This window comes from Diabrotica undecimpunctata, chromosome 6, assembly GCF_040954645.1.
Source record: "Diabrotica undecimpunctata isolate CICGRU chromosome 6, icDiaUnde3, whole genome shotgun sequence".
Lineage (NCBI taxonomy): Eukaryota > Metazoa > Arthropoda > Insecta > Coleoptera > Chrysomelidae > Diabrotica > Diabrotica undecimpunctata.
In genome coordinates this window covers 23,581,090-23,595,377 of record NC_092808.1, presented here as the reverse complement: position 1 = coordinate 23,595,377, position 14,288 = coordinate 23,581,090, and the positions used below count along the sequence as shown (strand labels likewise).

The following is a 14,288-nucleotide window of genomic DNA, read 5'->3' as shown; positions in this document are numbered from 1 at the left end:
TAAAATTTGTTTATTTACATTTGTAATCATTTAATATACAGAGTTGGCCATCCAATATTTATTGTATTTTGTGAAAATACTAAAACAGGTCTATTTTTATTTCATTTGGGACATCTTTTAGCGATATACATACATCTGTCATTTGTCATCCTCGTCTCTTCCAGTACCACAAATCCATTGAAATAGGGAATAGGCCACGTGTGGCATACCATTAGAGAAGTATTCCGACAGAGAATTCGGCCACAGAACAAATACCCACTCTCAGATGCCGCCTTTGAAGCATGTCAGCACGCGATCGCCATATTTAAAATGGAAAACACAGGCTAGGATTGAGAAATTTGTGACAAGCAACGACAGAACCGTAATTTAAATTTTTAAGACGTTAATTTAGTAGATTTGAAATAATTTTTTGTATTCTTCATCTAAAAGTACGACATAAAATATGTTATATGGATATTTTGGCTATGGTTGCCGTAAATAAATTAAACCGGGTTAATTTTTCTATTGCTGGATTAACATATTATACTTGGAATGTACTGAATTAAAATATAAGATAGAAAAAAGAACATTTTCTGAATGTTATACAATACTAGAAATAGATACATACATATGATGGATTCTTTAGTGAAAATAGTCCAAATATTTTTGATAGTGCGAAGTAAACATCGCGTAAGATGCAAACTTGCGGTTACACGACATACGACGATGCTCTTCCGCTAAACAATATAATTGCACTAACATACTTTTAAATTGGAAATACAAATTTAAGTAAGTCTTAGCTGTAAAATTACTAAACAACTGATAATGAAACCATTCTTTTATGTAAATCTAACCATATATATATATATATATATATATATATATATATATATATATATATATATATATATATATTTAGGGATTCTACAGTATTCACTGCCTTCCCTCGCTCAACCGTTTCCATCTCTCTCTGTTGTTCCATTCTCCATCGTTTAGTCCTCTCTTACTCATGGCGTCGTCTACTTCGTTCCTCCATGATTTTCGGGGTCTTCCTCTTTTCCTCCTTCCTATGGGACTCCATTCGGTTATTCTCTTTATCCATCTGCTGTCGCTAGTTCTTCTTACATGTCCATACCACTTTAGTTTTTTTTGTTCTATATATGTTAGTATGTCTGTTTCTATTGATGTTATTTGCTTTATTTCGTCATTACTTCTCCTATCCATTCTTGTTACTCTGCAGCATCTTCGCAGGCATTCCATCTCTGTTGCTACTATCTTACTGCTGTTTTTCTTGTTTATGATCCAATTTTCAGCCCCGTATGTCATAATACTTCGCACTAATGTTTTATAAATCTGCGTTTTTGTCTTCATATTTAGGTGTCTATCCCACCATACTGAGTTAAGTTGTCGGATTGCTGTTCTTGTTTGTCCTAATCTTTGTGTAATTTCTTCCTCTGTTGTTGCCTTTTTTGTGATTATAAACCCCAGGTATTTGAATTTATCCTTTCCTTAGATTGTTACGTTGTCATCAATCTGTAGATCTTCTATGTCTTCTTCACTTGTAGATAGGTACTCTGTTTTCGCGAGGTTAATATCTAGGCCAGCCTTGGTATATTCTTCTTGTAGTTTCTTCATCATGTAGCTGAGGTCGTCTTGGTCTTGTGCAATCACTACTTGATCGTCTGCAAAACTTAACGTATATAGGTATTCGTTCCGTACCGGTACTCCCATGCCTTCGCATTTTCTTTTCCATGTAGTCAAGGCTTTCTCTAAGTATATTTTGAATAGGATTGGAGATGTGGAACAACCCTGCAGGAGCCCTTTTGTTGTGGTGAAGTCTCCTATGATTCTTGTTCCCATTTTAATGGACACTTTATTTTTTTTATACAGAGCTTTTGTAGCTTCTATGAGTTCCGTCTGTATTCCTAATTTGTACATTGCCTCCCATAGTTCTGACCTTGGTACAGAGTCATACGCCTTTCTCAGGTCCACAAATGCCAAGTGTATATCTCTATTTTTTGCTTTTTTCTTTTCCAACAGTTGTTCTAGTGTATATGGTCTATGCATGATCTTCCTGTCGTGAAGCCTGCCTGATCCTCCCCGATTTTGCCTTTTATCGCTTGCTCTATCTTTTCTCGTAGTAAAAAAAAAAAACTAACCAATCTTTTATGTAAAAAAGTAATCTCACTTCGAATTTATTAGCAACTAATTTTTTATGTGATTAATTTTCCAAACATACTGCTGCCACATTCACAGGCTAAGTAGCAAAATAAAGTTGTTACATCTAAATTTTTTACATCACGGGCATATTTTTTGAGAATACAACACACTCGACGCACACTCGTCTCTCGACACACTTGAGAGACATACATCAACGCAGTTTCGCGCTGACCGTGGCTATCTTCTCACGGCGCCATAACAGAACTTATGCTCATTACAATAGACTGCCAGTAACAGTACTACACAAACAATTTACAATTGACGTTAAAACCATAGAAACAAAAACTATGCTAATAATGGTTTTTAGGAATTACAGTAATTTTTTCAAGCAACCCAATAGTAAACTATGTTACAACCGAAAATAGTTAAAAAAGAAGAATAATTTCTAAACAAATTCAAATTACGGGCTAACCCTAATTTTATGCTCGGCAGTGTAGTTTATGAGGTAGAAATGTACTTTTACACATTGTTAAAATCATGATTTGTGAGTACTCCTCGTAACATTCATAATGTATTGTTTATTTCTAGTACATCTTTATTGTGTATTTACTTACTGTAAGTATAAAAATTCGTATAAATTTCATGTAAAATAATGAAAGCATTCTTAAACATTCTCAAATGTTTATAAGAGTTCCAAGGAGATATATATTTATGTCATGGGATGATGGGATAAAAAATACTGAAAAAAAAAGTCGAGAGAAAAAACTGTAGCAGAAAAAATTTACCCAGTAAAGGGCCTAAGGAGTCAGATCAACAAAGCATCCGCATTGTCGGGATGTCTGCGGGAGATAGTCTGGTCAAATCCGTATATGCGCACAGATAGTAAAATTAGAATATACAAGAGTTGCATACGACCGATCATGAAATATGGCATAGAAATGCGCGAAGATACCTACAAAACGAAACAGATGCCAAGGGTTGCCGAGATGAAAACCCTAAGAACAATAGTGGGCAAAACAAGAAGAGCCAGGGTGAGAAATACAAACGTTAGAGAGCAGTGCAAAAGTCAAGATATTGTCAAGATGGGGAAGGCAGCGTAAAAGGATGTGGTACAGTCATGTAAAACGAATGGATGAGAATAGACTCCCAAAAATTGCCCTAGAAAACAACCCGCCCGGTTCAAGACCTCCCGGAAGACCACCTTAAAGATGGAGGGATAGTTGGCAATCTAACTCCCAGGAAATTAACTAGAGGCAGCTTCAGAATTAAACCGATCTAAAGATCTCCAAGAAGTAGAAGACGAAGAAGAAGAAGAGGAAGAAAAAATTTCTTAATGAAAAATATTTACTATGTTTATCCAACTTACTTTTTGGATCAGGGCTGTCTCTGTCTAAAACAGCATAACGAGGTATTTCGATTCCTTCTACGTCCAGCGTTGCGTACACCTTTCTTCTGTCTTGTATATCGTATTGCATGTGTAAATTGTTGATAACGTACGGATTATGTAATTGAGCATATTGTATTGCCTTATCTAAGGGGAATCCTTTGGAATGGAATGAAATTAAACAATCACATATTGGCCACTCTTCAACTGGTTTCTGAAAAGTAAATAAATGATTTACCATTAGATGATTAAAAAATTAATAATCCTTATTACTTTAAACAGAAATATACAGTGTGGAAACCACTTATGGAATAAAATTGTTTGTGTCCCTATTTTAGAAAATAATAAAAAACGTTGAGATACCTTAACTTTTAAATTTAAATGTGCGCTTTTTAAACATACATTTAAATGTACAGGGTGATCCACGCAAGTCTGGCATAGTCCATAATATGTATTTTAAATGAAACACCCTGTATATTTTTATGTTTTTGAAAACTCCTTAACAACCTGATCTTAACGAACTATATCATGTAGGGTCTATTATGGATACTACAAGGTGAGATTTTGAAATTAAGTATAATTTTCTTCACGACCATTAATTCATAGAATACCCGAGGTAATTAATTGGATTAGATTAAAATAAATGCTCAAAATGTTATCCACCTTGTTGTTGGCAATAATAGTCTTCTATAAAACTCGTCCCGAACTTTGTTTAAAATTTGAGGTGAAATATTCCGTATTTCTGTAATTATCCTTTCTTTGAGGTCTTCAATGCTAATCGGTTGTGTTGCATATACTTTGTTCTTGAGATAACCCCACAGAAAAAAATCCAAAGGCGTAAGATCTGGCGACCTAGCTGGCCACTCAATAGTACCCCTCGTTAAATCCATTTATTGAAGAAGATTTCATTTAAGTAATTTCTCACCTGTCTTAACCAGACAGTTTAATGCGGTAGGTTCGGATCTATTGGATATAAGTAAGTTAGCCAACTAAGGAAGAACATCGTCTCTTAGCATGCTTAAATATTTTTCCGCCGTCAAATTACCATCTACAAATATAGGACCAATAATATGATCTCCTATAATACCTGCCCAAACATTCAACTTTTATGGATACTGAGTGTGTGTCTCACGCATCCAATCAGGATTCTCCGCTGATCAATATCTACAGTTTTGTCGGCTTACCTCTCCGTTCAATATAAATGTTGATTCATCAGAAAAAAGAATTGTGCCAAGAGCTATTTCATTTGTGTTAATTTGATCCATCATTCTTTCGCAGAAATCTATTTCTAAGATTTGGGTCGTCTTCTGTTAGCTGCTGTACAAAAGTCAATTTATATGGATGAAGCTTTTCTTCATTGGGACACCTTAGGACAGTTGTGTGACTGACATTATTTTGACGTACAATTTGACGTGAATTTGACGTGGGATTCTCTGCGACACTTAACAAAATATCCACTTTCACCTGTGAAAACCAAGTTCGGTTTTCTTTTTAATGGTTTGACATGTCCAAGTTCTCTGAATTGTGCATAAATTTTAGACACAGTACTTTTGGCAATATTAGGCAACTGAGGATCCCTCTGATTAAATAAGTTTGCTACTTCAACTTGACTTTCCTACTATTCTCCCCGTAACCGATCATCATTAAAATCTTAATTTGGTGGGTCTCAGTTAAATATTTCATTTTTATTTATGCAAGAAATTAGTTTTTAATTAGGAATTTATTATTTTAATATAAAATGTCAACACACCAACAACTGATTGATCACAGTCCGCATTATTTGCCGATTTAGTTTAATTAGCATACTATCTAGACAGTTTTTACCTATTCATGACAAAAAATGTTAACAAGGTTACTAAACAGACATTTTCCCCAATATACTGATACTTAGAGTAGAAGTGTATTGTCTGTATTTAGCTAATTTAAAATAATACCATAACACGTGATAAATTATTAATTTCAAAATTTCACCTTGTATTATTCATTATAGACCCTACATGATATAGTTCTATGAAATCAGGTTGTTAAGAATCTTTTAAAAACATAAAAATATACAGGGTGTTTCATTAAAAGTAAGGATGATGGACTATGCCAGACTTGCGTGGATGGATATGCTACATTTAAATTTATGTTTAAAAGGCGCACCTTTAAATTTAAAAGTTAACGTGTCCCAGAGTTTTTTATTATTTTCTATAATAAGGACACAAACAATTTTATTCCATAAGTGGTTTCCACACTGTATAGTGCAATTCGCCAATTGTTATAAGTGACATTATATTAATGTTAAATCCTTATAAAATCTCCAACAACAGAGATTGCTTTTTTGAGTATTGTGCATTTTAAAGAAAAAGTAAAAAAAACATTTACTCATATTTATGAATAATAAAATGTATTAAAGGCTGGCAATGAGCTTCCTTTGTATGATTAGCATGGCTATGAGATATGTCTGAAGGTGGAAACAAAGATGGTCCATGGTTATCGGAAACCAAGGACCGCTAGGGGAGAAAGACAAGCCTTCCAGGCCGTCATTAAGCCAAATTCCTGTGAAAAATGCCTAAATAAGCCAGCAACAACCTTATACATAATTAACTTAAAAATCGTTACTTGGGATATACAAAATATGTTCCAAGCAGGAAAAACGGCAAAAATCATACAAGAAATGCAGCTAATGCAAATTGAATTATTGGATGTAGTTAAGTAAGATGGCCGTTGTGGATGTCCCTTTCCTCCTAAAATTCTATGTTGAAGTAATAGTAGATTGTGAATTTAGGTATTTTTGTTTTATTCGAACACAGTTAATATTACAGAAACTTTTATTTTACAACTTGTCCTGAAAATAGCTGATTTAAATGACTTATGAACTAATGCTTTGTACCGAAAATGTTGCGTCGGATTGACATACCAGATAATATGTAAATAATCCCTTTGAAAGAGTCTAAGGTGATAAAAATTTGAGAGATTGATGGGGTAATAAAAGAAGGTTAACGAAATCTCTTGACTTTTTTTGCGGTAAAGATACATTTACAAAGAAATATAATGAATATAGTCCAGAGGCGTAATATGTACAATTAAATAAGAAATATGTTAGGACGATATTAAGATAGGTATGATACAAGTTAGAGAGAGAGGTAAAGGTAAAGGCTGCTTTAAAACAGTCTAAGAATGGTAAGGCTACAGGTCCGGACGAAATACCCGTTGAACTTATTAAGGTGATGAGTGAAGTGAGCACGAAGGAGTTAACTGAACTGTTCAACGCCATATACGATTCAGGTAATATCCCAGAGGAATGGCTATTGTCAACATTTGTAACGGTACCAAAAAAACGATCTGCGAAAACGTGCGAAGATTTCCGAACTATCAGTCTTATGAGTCATGCACTTTTTTTTTCTTAAAATTTTTCTTAAAATCATACATGCCAGAATTTACAAGAAATGCGAAGAAAATGTCGGTGAAATGCAATTCGGATTCCGCAATTCTGTGGGTACACGTGAAGCACTTTTCACCTTACAAGTCCTACTTCAGAGATGCCGCGATGTCAGTTGTGATGTCTATATTTGTTTTATTGACTACGCCAAGGCATTTGACCGTTGTCAGCACCAGAAGATGGTCACCGCACTGCAGAGAGTAGGATTGGATGAGAAGGACATTCGGATAATCATGAATTTATACTGGAACCAGCGTGCTCAAGTCAAGGTCGAAGACCAGCTGACCGACCAAGTGAAGATCATGCGAGGAGTAAGGCAAGGATGTGTGCTATCGCCGACTCTTTTCAATATATACTCTGAGGAGATTTTTAATGAAGCCCTCACAAACCTAGACATGGGAATCCGAGTGAACGGTGAATACATCAATAATATCCGCTACGCCGATGACACTGTGTTACTAGCAACCAGCCTAAACGATCTGCAGGCCTTACTAGACCGAGTGCGAACTGTGAGCGTAACATACGGACTGAACCTTAATATTAAGAAAACTAAATTCATGGTTGTCAGCCGTACAAATTTAGATCCCGGGGCACTAATGGCAGGTAGCGAAGAGATCCAGAGAGTCGACAGATTCACTTACCTCGGAACTACCCTCAACGTACAATGGGACTACGCTCAAGAGATTAGATCCAGAATTGAAATGGCACGGTCTACTTTTATTAAGTTGACATCCTTGCTGTGCTGCAGTGATCTCAGTTTGGGAACCAAGATGCGGATAGTGAGGTGCTACGTTCTTCCAGTGTTACTATATGGAGTTGAAGCCTGGACATTGACGCAAGCCACTGAAAAACGAATCGAAGCCTTCGAGATGTGGATATACAGAAGGATACTAAAAATATCTTATGTGGACCATGTCACCAACGTTGAGGTCCTACAGCGCATGACAAAAGAAAAAGAAGTGCTTAATTTAATTAAACAACGTAAGCTTGAGTACCTCGGCCACGTGATGCGGAACGAAGAAAAATATCGAATTCTTCAACTTGTTATGCAGGGTAAAGTATTTGGCAGAAGAGGACCGGGACGCCGTCGTATCTCGTGGTTGAAAAATCTCCGACAATGGTTTGGGATGACCTCAGCGGAGCTGTTTCGCAGAGCAATCAACAAAACCATGATAGCCTTGATAATCGCCAACATCCGGACCGGATAAGGCACTGAAGAAGAAGAAGAATGATACAAGTTGTAGCAATGGCCACATCATAAAATATCTAAAGTATCCGAATTCGGGGATTTTGTTCTCTGGAGATAACAGAGGACAAAATCGGAATGGACTGGCTTTCATAGTGAGACACTGTTTAGGAAGGTTAGTTGCAGACTTTATACCAATATCAGATAGAGTAGTTTTTCTAAAGTTTAAGGCTAAATCTTTTGATTTAAATATTTTGAAAATGTATGCTCTGACATCAATGAGCGAAGAGCTCCGACATCAAATAGAGGTATTCTATACAGACAATTTTTTTTGTGATACATGGTATACAGCCAGCTACAGGAACTTATTTTCCTTGTGGAGACAGAAGGCTCTTAAATTTTCACAATCATCATCATTGAAAAATCCGGCATACAAAAACAATAAATTACCTGCAAAATAACTTCCTCTTCAAATACTATCACCTTGATGTACTCAAACTCTTGTAAACGTGTAAGAATCTCCTTCATCGGTTTACTCTGAGTTTTCTTCTCCATGGCACACACTCCCACAATCACCACTTTGCCCCCATCGTCATCCATGTCTTGGGGACTTAAACTTACATCGCTTGAATCGCATAGTTCTAGGTCACCCTAAAATGAACAAAGCTATTAATATATTAAGCAAAAACTTCAAAATGCAACAGAGTAAACTCAAACAAAAATTATTTACGTGAATCATAAAACGGTTAGTATTATTGTAAAATGTACAAAATTTGACAAAATCTGTTATGTCAAAACAACGCCCCCAATGACAAAATACTTTTTAGGAACTCAACTAAATAAATATATCTAGGTAACTATTTAAGTATTTTCACTTAGTGTGACTTCTACCATCCATTTGAATTGCTAATGTAATATTTATATGTACACTATCATAAAGCTTGGCGTTTTAATGGTATACGTGACAGAACATTTTGTTATACAAATTAATGCTATTTGAATTGCTTACACATAGTTAAATTTTTGGAGCGATGATTTTTTTATAATTTTTTTTGATGCATTTTGAAACAATTAGTTGGGTGTACCATTCTGTAGTGCCGAAAGACGTAAGTTCAGTTAAGTATAGGCGATTTAGTCTCTGCACCTCGACCTAAGTAATTCTTTTGAGCATAACCCTAATCTCTTATTACACTATGTGTATACACCTTTTATCTTTGTGTGCATAGGATACCTCTCAGAAGATAGTTTTACACAGACTCCAATCAAAACTTTATAAAGACCATTATACTTTGTAAAGACATAAGTTGTACTATTGTACTTATGCTAAAAGGCTATGGCGGGATAAGATGGTCAAAATTGCACCATGCTCGATTCAGTTTTGGGTCTGGCCATTCGAAAGGAAATAATTAAAAACTCACTCAGTTAAATTTTCAAGTCAATAGGTGCCTCTGGGGGTTCGCTATGGGCAAAAACGTATTAAAAAAAATTTTTAAACGCTGTATTTCTGCAAAAAATCTGAAAAAATTCATGAAAGCGTGTTTTAATAATACAAACCTGTCTGATTTTTTCAGATTTTTAGCTTGAAAATTGAGCCCAGGAAAAATATTTGAAATTTTCAGTGATATTTTAGGTTATGTTGGAAATTTTTGGCCAACTTTAACAATGTTTTTTATGGACTTTTTCCGTTCTTTCGAATGGCATAGGTATTATTATCATTTTAAACGTGGAAAATGCCTAAAAATCGAAAAAACTGCTTTTTTTGGCATTTTTTTGAAGTATTTGACTCATAACCTCAACAACATACACCTAAATTAATGATAATTCATATTTTTATATGTATTCTTACCTTTACAATCGGAATGAGCTATTACAGCTATTATTTTTTCCTACAGCATGCTCCAAAAACCGAAAAACACCGTTTTTTCGGCGTTGTTTTTAAGCTTTCGCTATATAACCTCTAAATTCAGTGTCTAAATGAATGGTAATTTACATTTTCACATGTATCTTTCCCTCTACAATCAAAATCAGCTATTCAAAGCATTAGTTTTATCTCACAACATTCTCAAAAACCGAAAAACCCCGTTTTCTCAATGTTTTTACTACATAACCTCAAAAGATTCTGAAAAATGAATCGTGAATTCGAACACACTTGTACACTCAGAAGTTGTGGAATTTTAAGCTAGCGAATATATCTATATACGTGATATTATATCACAATGTACATACATTTATACACAGGCGCATATCTATATAGTTCCATGACTTTTGAGATCCTTGTTATATACATTCATAAGCTCGTACCACGCTCGTCCATGCCTTACTCTTCCGCTTAGATACAAGAGTTATACCCATGCTTATATCAGTATTCTTTTATTTTATATTTTATATTTACTTAACTGTTTTTGGCCTTCATGTCTTAGCCCTGCGTCCCGCATATCCAGGGAGCCTGATTGTAACAGAAAACATGGTTTTTTTTTAATGCGTTTTTGCCCATAGCAAACCCCCAGAGGCACCTAGGGACTTGAAAATTTAACTGAGTGAGTTTTTAATTATGTCCTTTCGAATGGCCAGACCCAAAACGGAATCGAGCATGGTGCAATTTTGACCATCTTATCCCGCTATAGCCTTTGCACTGTCTAAAAAGGACCTAGATATTGGAACTCTGAATGTGTTAGGTCTGGTGCTCCCAAGGTCCAGTCCTTTGATTCAGTTCAGTTCATTCAGTTCTCTGATGAAGTCCCACACCACTCTGGACGTCACTTCCTGATACGCCACGCCTTGAGTGCCGCTTGACTGTTAGAATATACGGATGTGGTGTTTTTCTTAGTTCCCTTTGCATATTGCAGTATCACATAAATCTCCGCTTGGAAAACGATGCAGTTCCTCCCGGAGGTAAAACTCTTACTAATTATTTGATTTTTGGAGTGAAGTCCTGCCTCCACTCCCTTTCCAATCTTGTATACATACGTCTGTATATTAGATGGCTACTTCCCAAAAAAGCCACGAACCGTGAAGAACATAGATTAATAATAGTTTGATGAGCCATGTACGACGTATGTTAAGGATCTACACCACCACACAACTAACATTATTCTCCAGAGGCTACGAAAAGACAAAGAAATTATTAACCGCCGTAAAGAATAGAAAATTGGCTTACTTCAGTTACATTATGCGGTTTAATACATACGGAATTCTACAGATTGAGGACAAGAGAGGCTCTGGACGCAGATGCATATCCTTGCTGAAAACTGATCTATTTCGACCTGCAGAGGATAGAATGATATGGGTCGTTCGAAGTCTCGAGGATTTGTATAAGAATTAATGGAAATACAATAATCCAATTGGGTGCAGTACGACAGGTATAATAGACGGCTTGATGTGGACTATAAGGATGAAAAACGTAAAAAAAACACATTCTTTTAGACACCAAAAGAAGTACACTTACATATCAGTTACAACATAACTAATTTTTAAAGGTCGATTAACACTGAGAGTACCAATATGGGAAAATGAAAATCTCTGCTGATTGATACCAAATTATACTGTAAAAATATTCATTTCTAATTAATAATCTGTACATATATATTAAAATCTGAATAATTTATTATTTCGTACATAAATATAAATTATTGTAAAATTGAATTCAAAAGCTATTAATGTTTTTATTTTAAATTGAAATAAATAGTCATATTAAAAATATTACGATCAAATGCATCTAAAACAAAACTTTTAATATAGCCATATAGTATGTGTATACAAAAATATTACCAGCAGCAAAGGGGGGTAGAGAAACGCATTATTCATGATGATTCAAGAACACAACTTAAACGCAAAACACCATTCACATGTAAAATACGCTAAGACACTGATAAGAACAGCTGGTGACGAAATTTTAAACAGCAATAATCTTGACATTGTCAATAGTTTTTTATTAGATTTGATTGTATATTTGAACGATGATTTTATCGTATCCGTAGTGAGATAATGTAAACAATTATATTGCGAATATTTTAATTTTCTTAGCTTCCCATTCATTAACAATTTATTAATTAAAAAATCGGTTGCCTGTAAAGTCGGTTTTACGGGCGAAGATTTTACGTGACAACGTCTTTTTCTCGGTAGAATATTTATTGATATGAATATTATTAAATTGCACAATAGGAACAAGGAATTGAATGAAAATAAGAATTGCACAAATTTTAACTATAGAAATATATTTTGTTTACTAAAACATTGTACATGTAAACTTAAACTTAACTAATTTCTATTTGAGTGATTTTGTTGAGGATAGGACGATGATAGGAGAAATAGCATCGTACCAGCGGACCGATCATGTTTGAGTGGGAGAGAGACGCAAGGCATTCGCCGGCGTTCTCCGGCGGGCCTCTCTCTCGTTCGGTGACTCATCGTAACAGACGTGAGCGGGCGTTACACTTTTTCATGAGTGACTCCGAGCCACAACCTAATTTAAGACGTTGTCACGTCAAAATAATTAGTTAACGATAACTGGGACAAGTCTGATGATACCATTTCCATCTGAATATAGACTGTAATAAATATAATAGAAGAATGGTATCTTAATGGTGTCGTTAATTCGTAATAAGACGTGAGGTCTCTCAGTCATATTCGGTTTTCGAATTTTTAACATTTTCATAATCACGCACCTTACCGGTTCGAACTCAAGTGTAGCTTCGTCTTAATGTGATGACTAATAACTTGGAGTAGAGAATTTTACTCGTCAAAGAGTTGACGAGTAAAATTCCCTACTCTAAGACCAATAACGAAATACCCAGGGTTATTGGTATCGTTTGAATGCAAGCGCGTGTTTAGAACCAAAGTCGTCAAAACGTAGCGCTCGTAGAATATACTTCAAACCAGTGGCGCACCCAGGGGGTGTTCTGGGGGTTAAAACCAGGGCATATAGAGTAAAAAATATATACAGAATAATAGAAAAATGTATCTTGTCTTATACACACAATACAAAAAATCCAAAACGCTAATTTAATAATTACTGTAACGACCTGTACATGGGAAAGGTTATTTTCATTGCTGAAAGTAGTAAAGACTTATTTAAGAAATTTTATTAACGAAGAAGGACTAAATGGTTTGGCTTTGACGTTTATCCATCAGGAAATTCAAATAGATGAAGAAGAGATAATAAACCATACGGCTCTAAAGCAACGCCGTTTAGATATTTTATTATAAATTTAATTTGTTTACAAATTATTATTTAAAATCCAGTTTAAGATTTAAATTAATATTTTTCATTATATTTAGATATCTTCTTCTTCATGTGCCGAGCTCGATTATCGAGCGTTATCTATCAAATTGGCTATAGTAATTTTGTTGACGGCAGCTCGGAAAAGAGATGCAGAGGATCTGTTAAACCAATCTCTCAGGTTTCTAAGCCATGACGTTCTTCTTCGACCTGGCCCTCTTATTCCGTCTACCTTGCCTTGCATTATTAAATGGAGTGTATTATATCTCTCTGGGTAGCGCATAACATGGCCAAAATATTTAAGTTTGCGATTTTTAACTGTTTTGACGATTTCCGTAACTTTTCCCATCCGATGCAAAACAATTTCGTTACGAACTCTATTCACCCAACTTATTCGTAGGATTCTCCGATACACCCAGATTTCAAAGGCTTCCAGTTTCTTGAGAAGTGTATCCGTCAAAGTCCAGCCTTCGACACCATACAAAAGAGTAGAGAACACAACATCTCACTAATCTAATGTTCAGACTTAAAGTAATATTGTTTCCACATAACAGTTTTTTCATCTTAAAGGATGCAGCTCTGGCCTTCTCTATCTGTATTCTAATTTCTTTGCTCATGTCTCAGTTCTTATTTAGATTACAACCAAGGTAAGTGATACTGTTAGTTCTCTCCAGTTGTTCACCATAAGCTGTTACCACTTCCGGTTGTATTGGCGTTTTACTGACGACCATCACCTTTGTCTTTGCGGTGTTTAGCTTAAGGCCATATTCATCACATGTTGTGGTAATCCTATTAATTAGATGTTGAAGTTCTTCGTAATTGCTTGCAATTAACACTGTGTCATCCGCATATCTCAAATTATTAATATTGACGCCATTCATTTTTATACCACATTGAACATTATCCACTGCTTTATTGAAAACGAACTCAGAATAGA

At 35.1% G+C, this 14,288-nt stretch overlaps 1 protein-coding gene across 9 annotated transcripts in view; it reads right to left on the bottom strand.

Annotated features, from left to right (window-relative positions):
* The window catches only part of l(1)G0196 (inositol hexakisphosphate and diphosphoinositol-pentakisphosphate kinase), a 143,383-nt gene that overhangs the window by 112,595 nt on the left and 16,500 nt on the right, over nucleotides 1–14,288 (bottom strand). For 6 of the 9 annotated variants that reach the window (XM_072534461.1, XM_072534463.1, XM_072534459.1 and 3 more), the window contains 2 exons: nucleotides 8,584–8,784; nucleotides 3,506–3,737 (listed from right to left, as the gene is read on the bottom strand). In XM_072534461.1, coding sequence (XP_072390562.1) covers nucleotides 3,506–3,737; nucleotides 8,584–8,784 — 433 coding nt within the window. Of the gene's footprint in view, nucleotides 1–3,505; nucleotides 3,738–8,583; nucleotides 8,785–8,863; nucleotides 8,981–9,979; nucleotides 10,064–11,901; nucleotides 12,032–14,288 lie in introns of those variants that run through there. The other 3 variants (XM_072534465.1, XM_072534467.1, XM_072534466.1) reach the window with 3 other exon arrangements.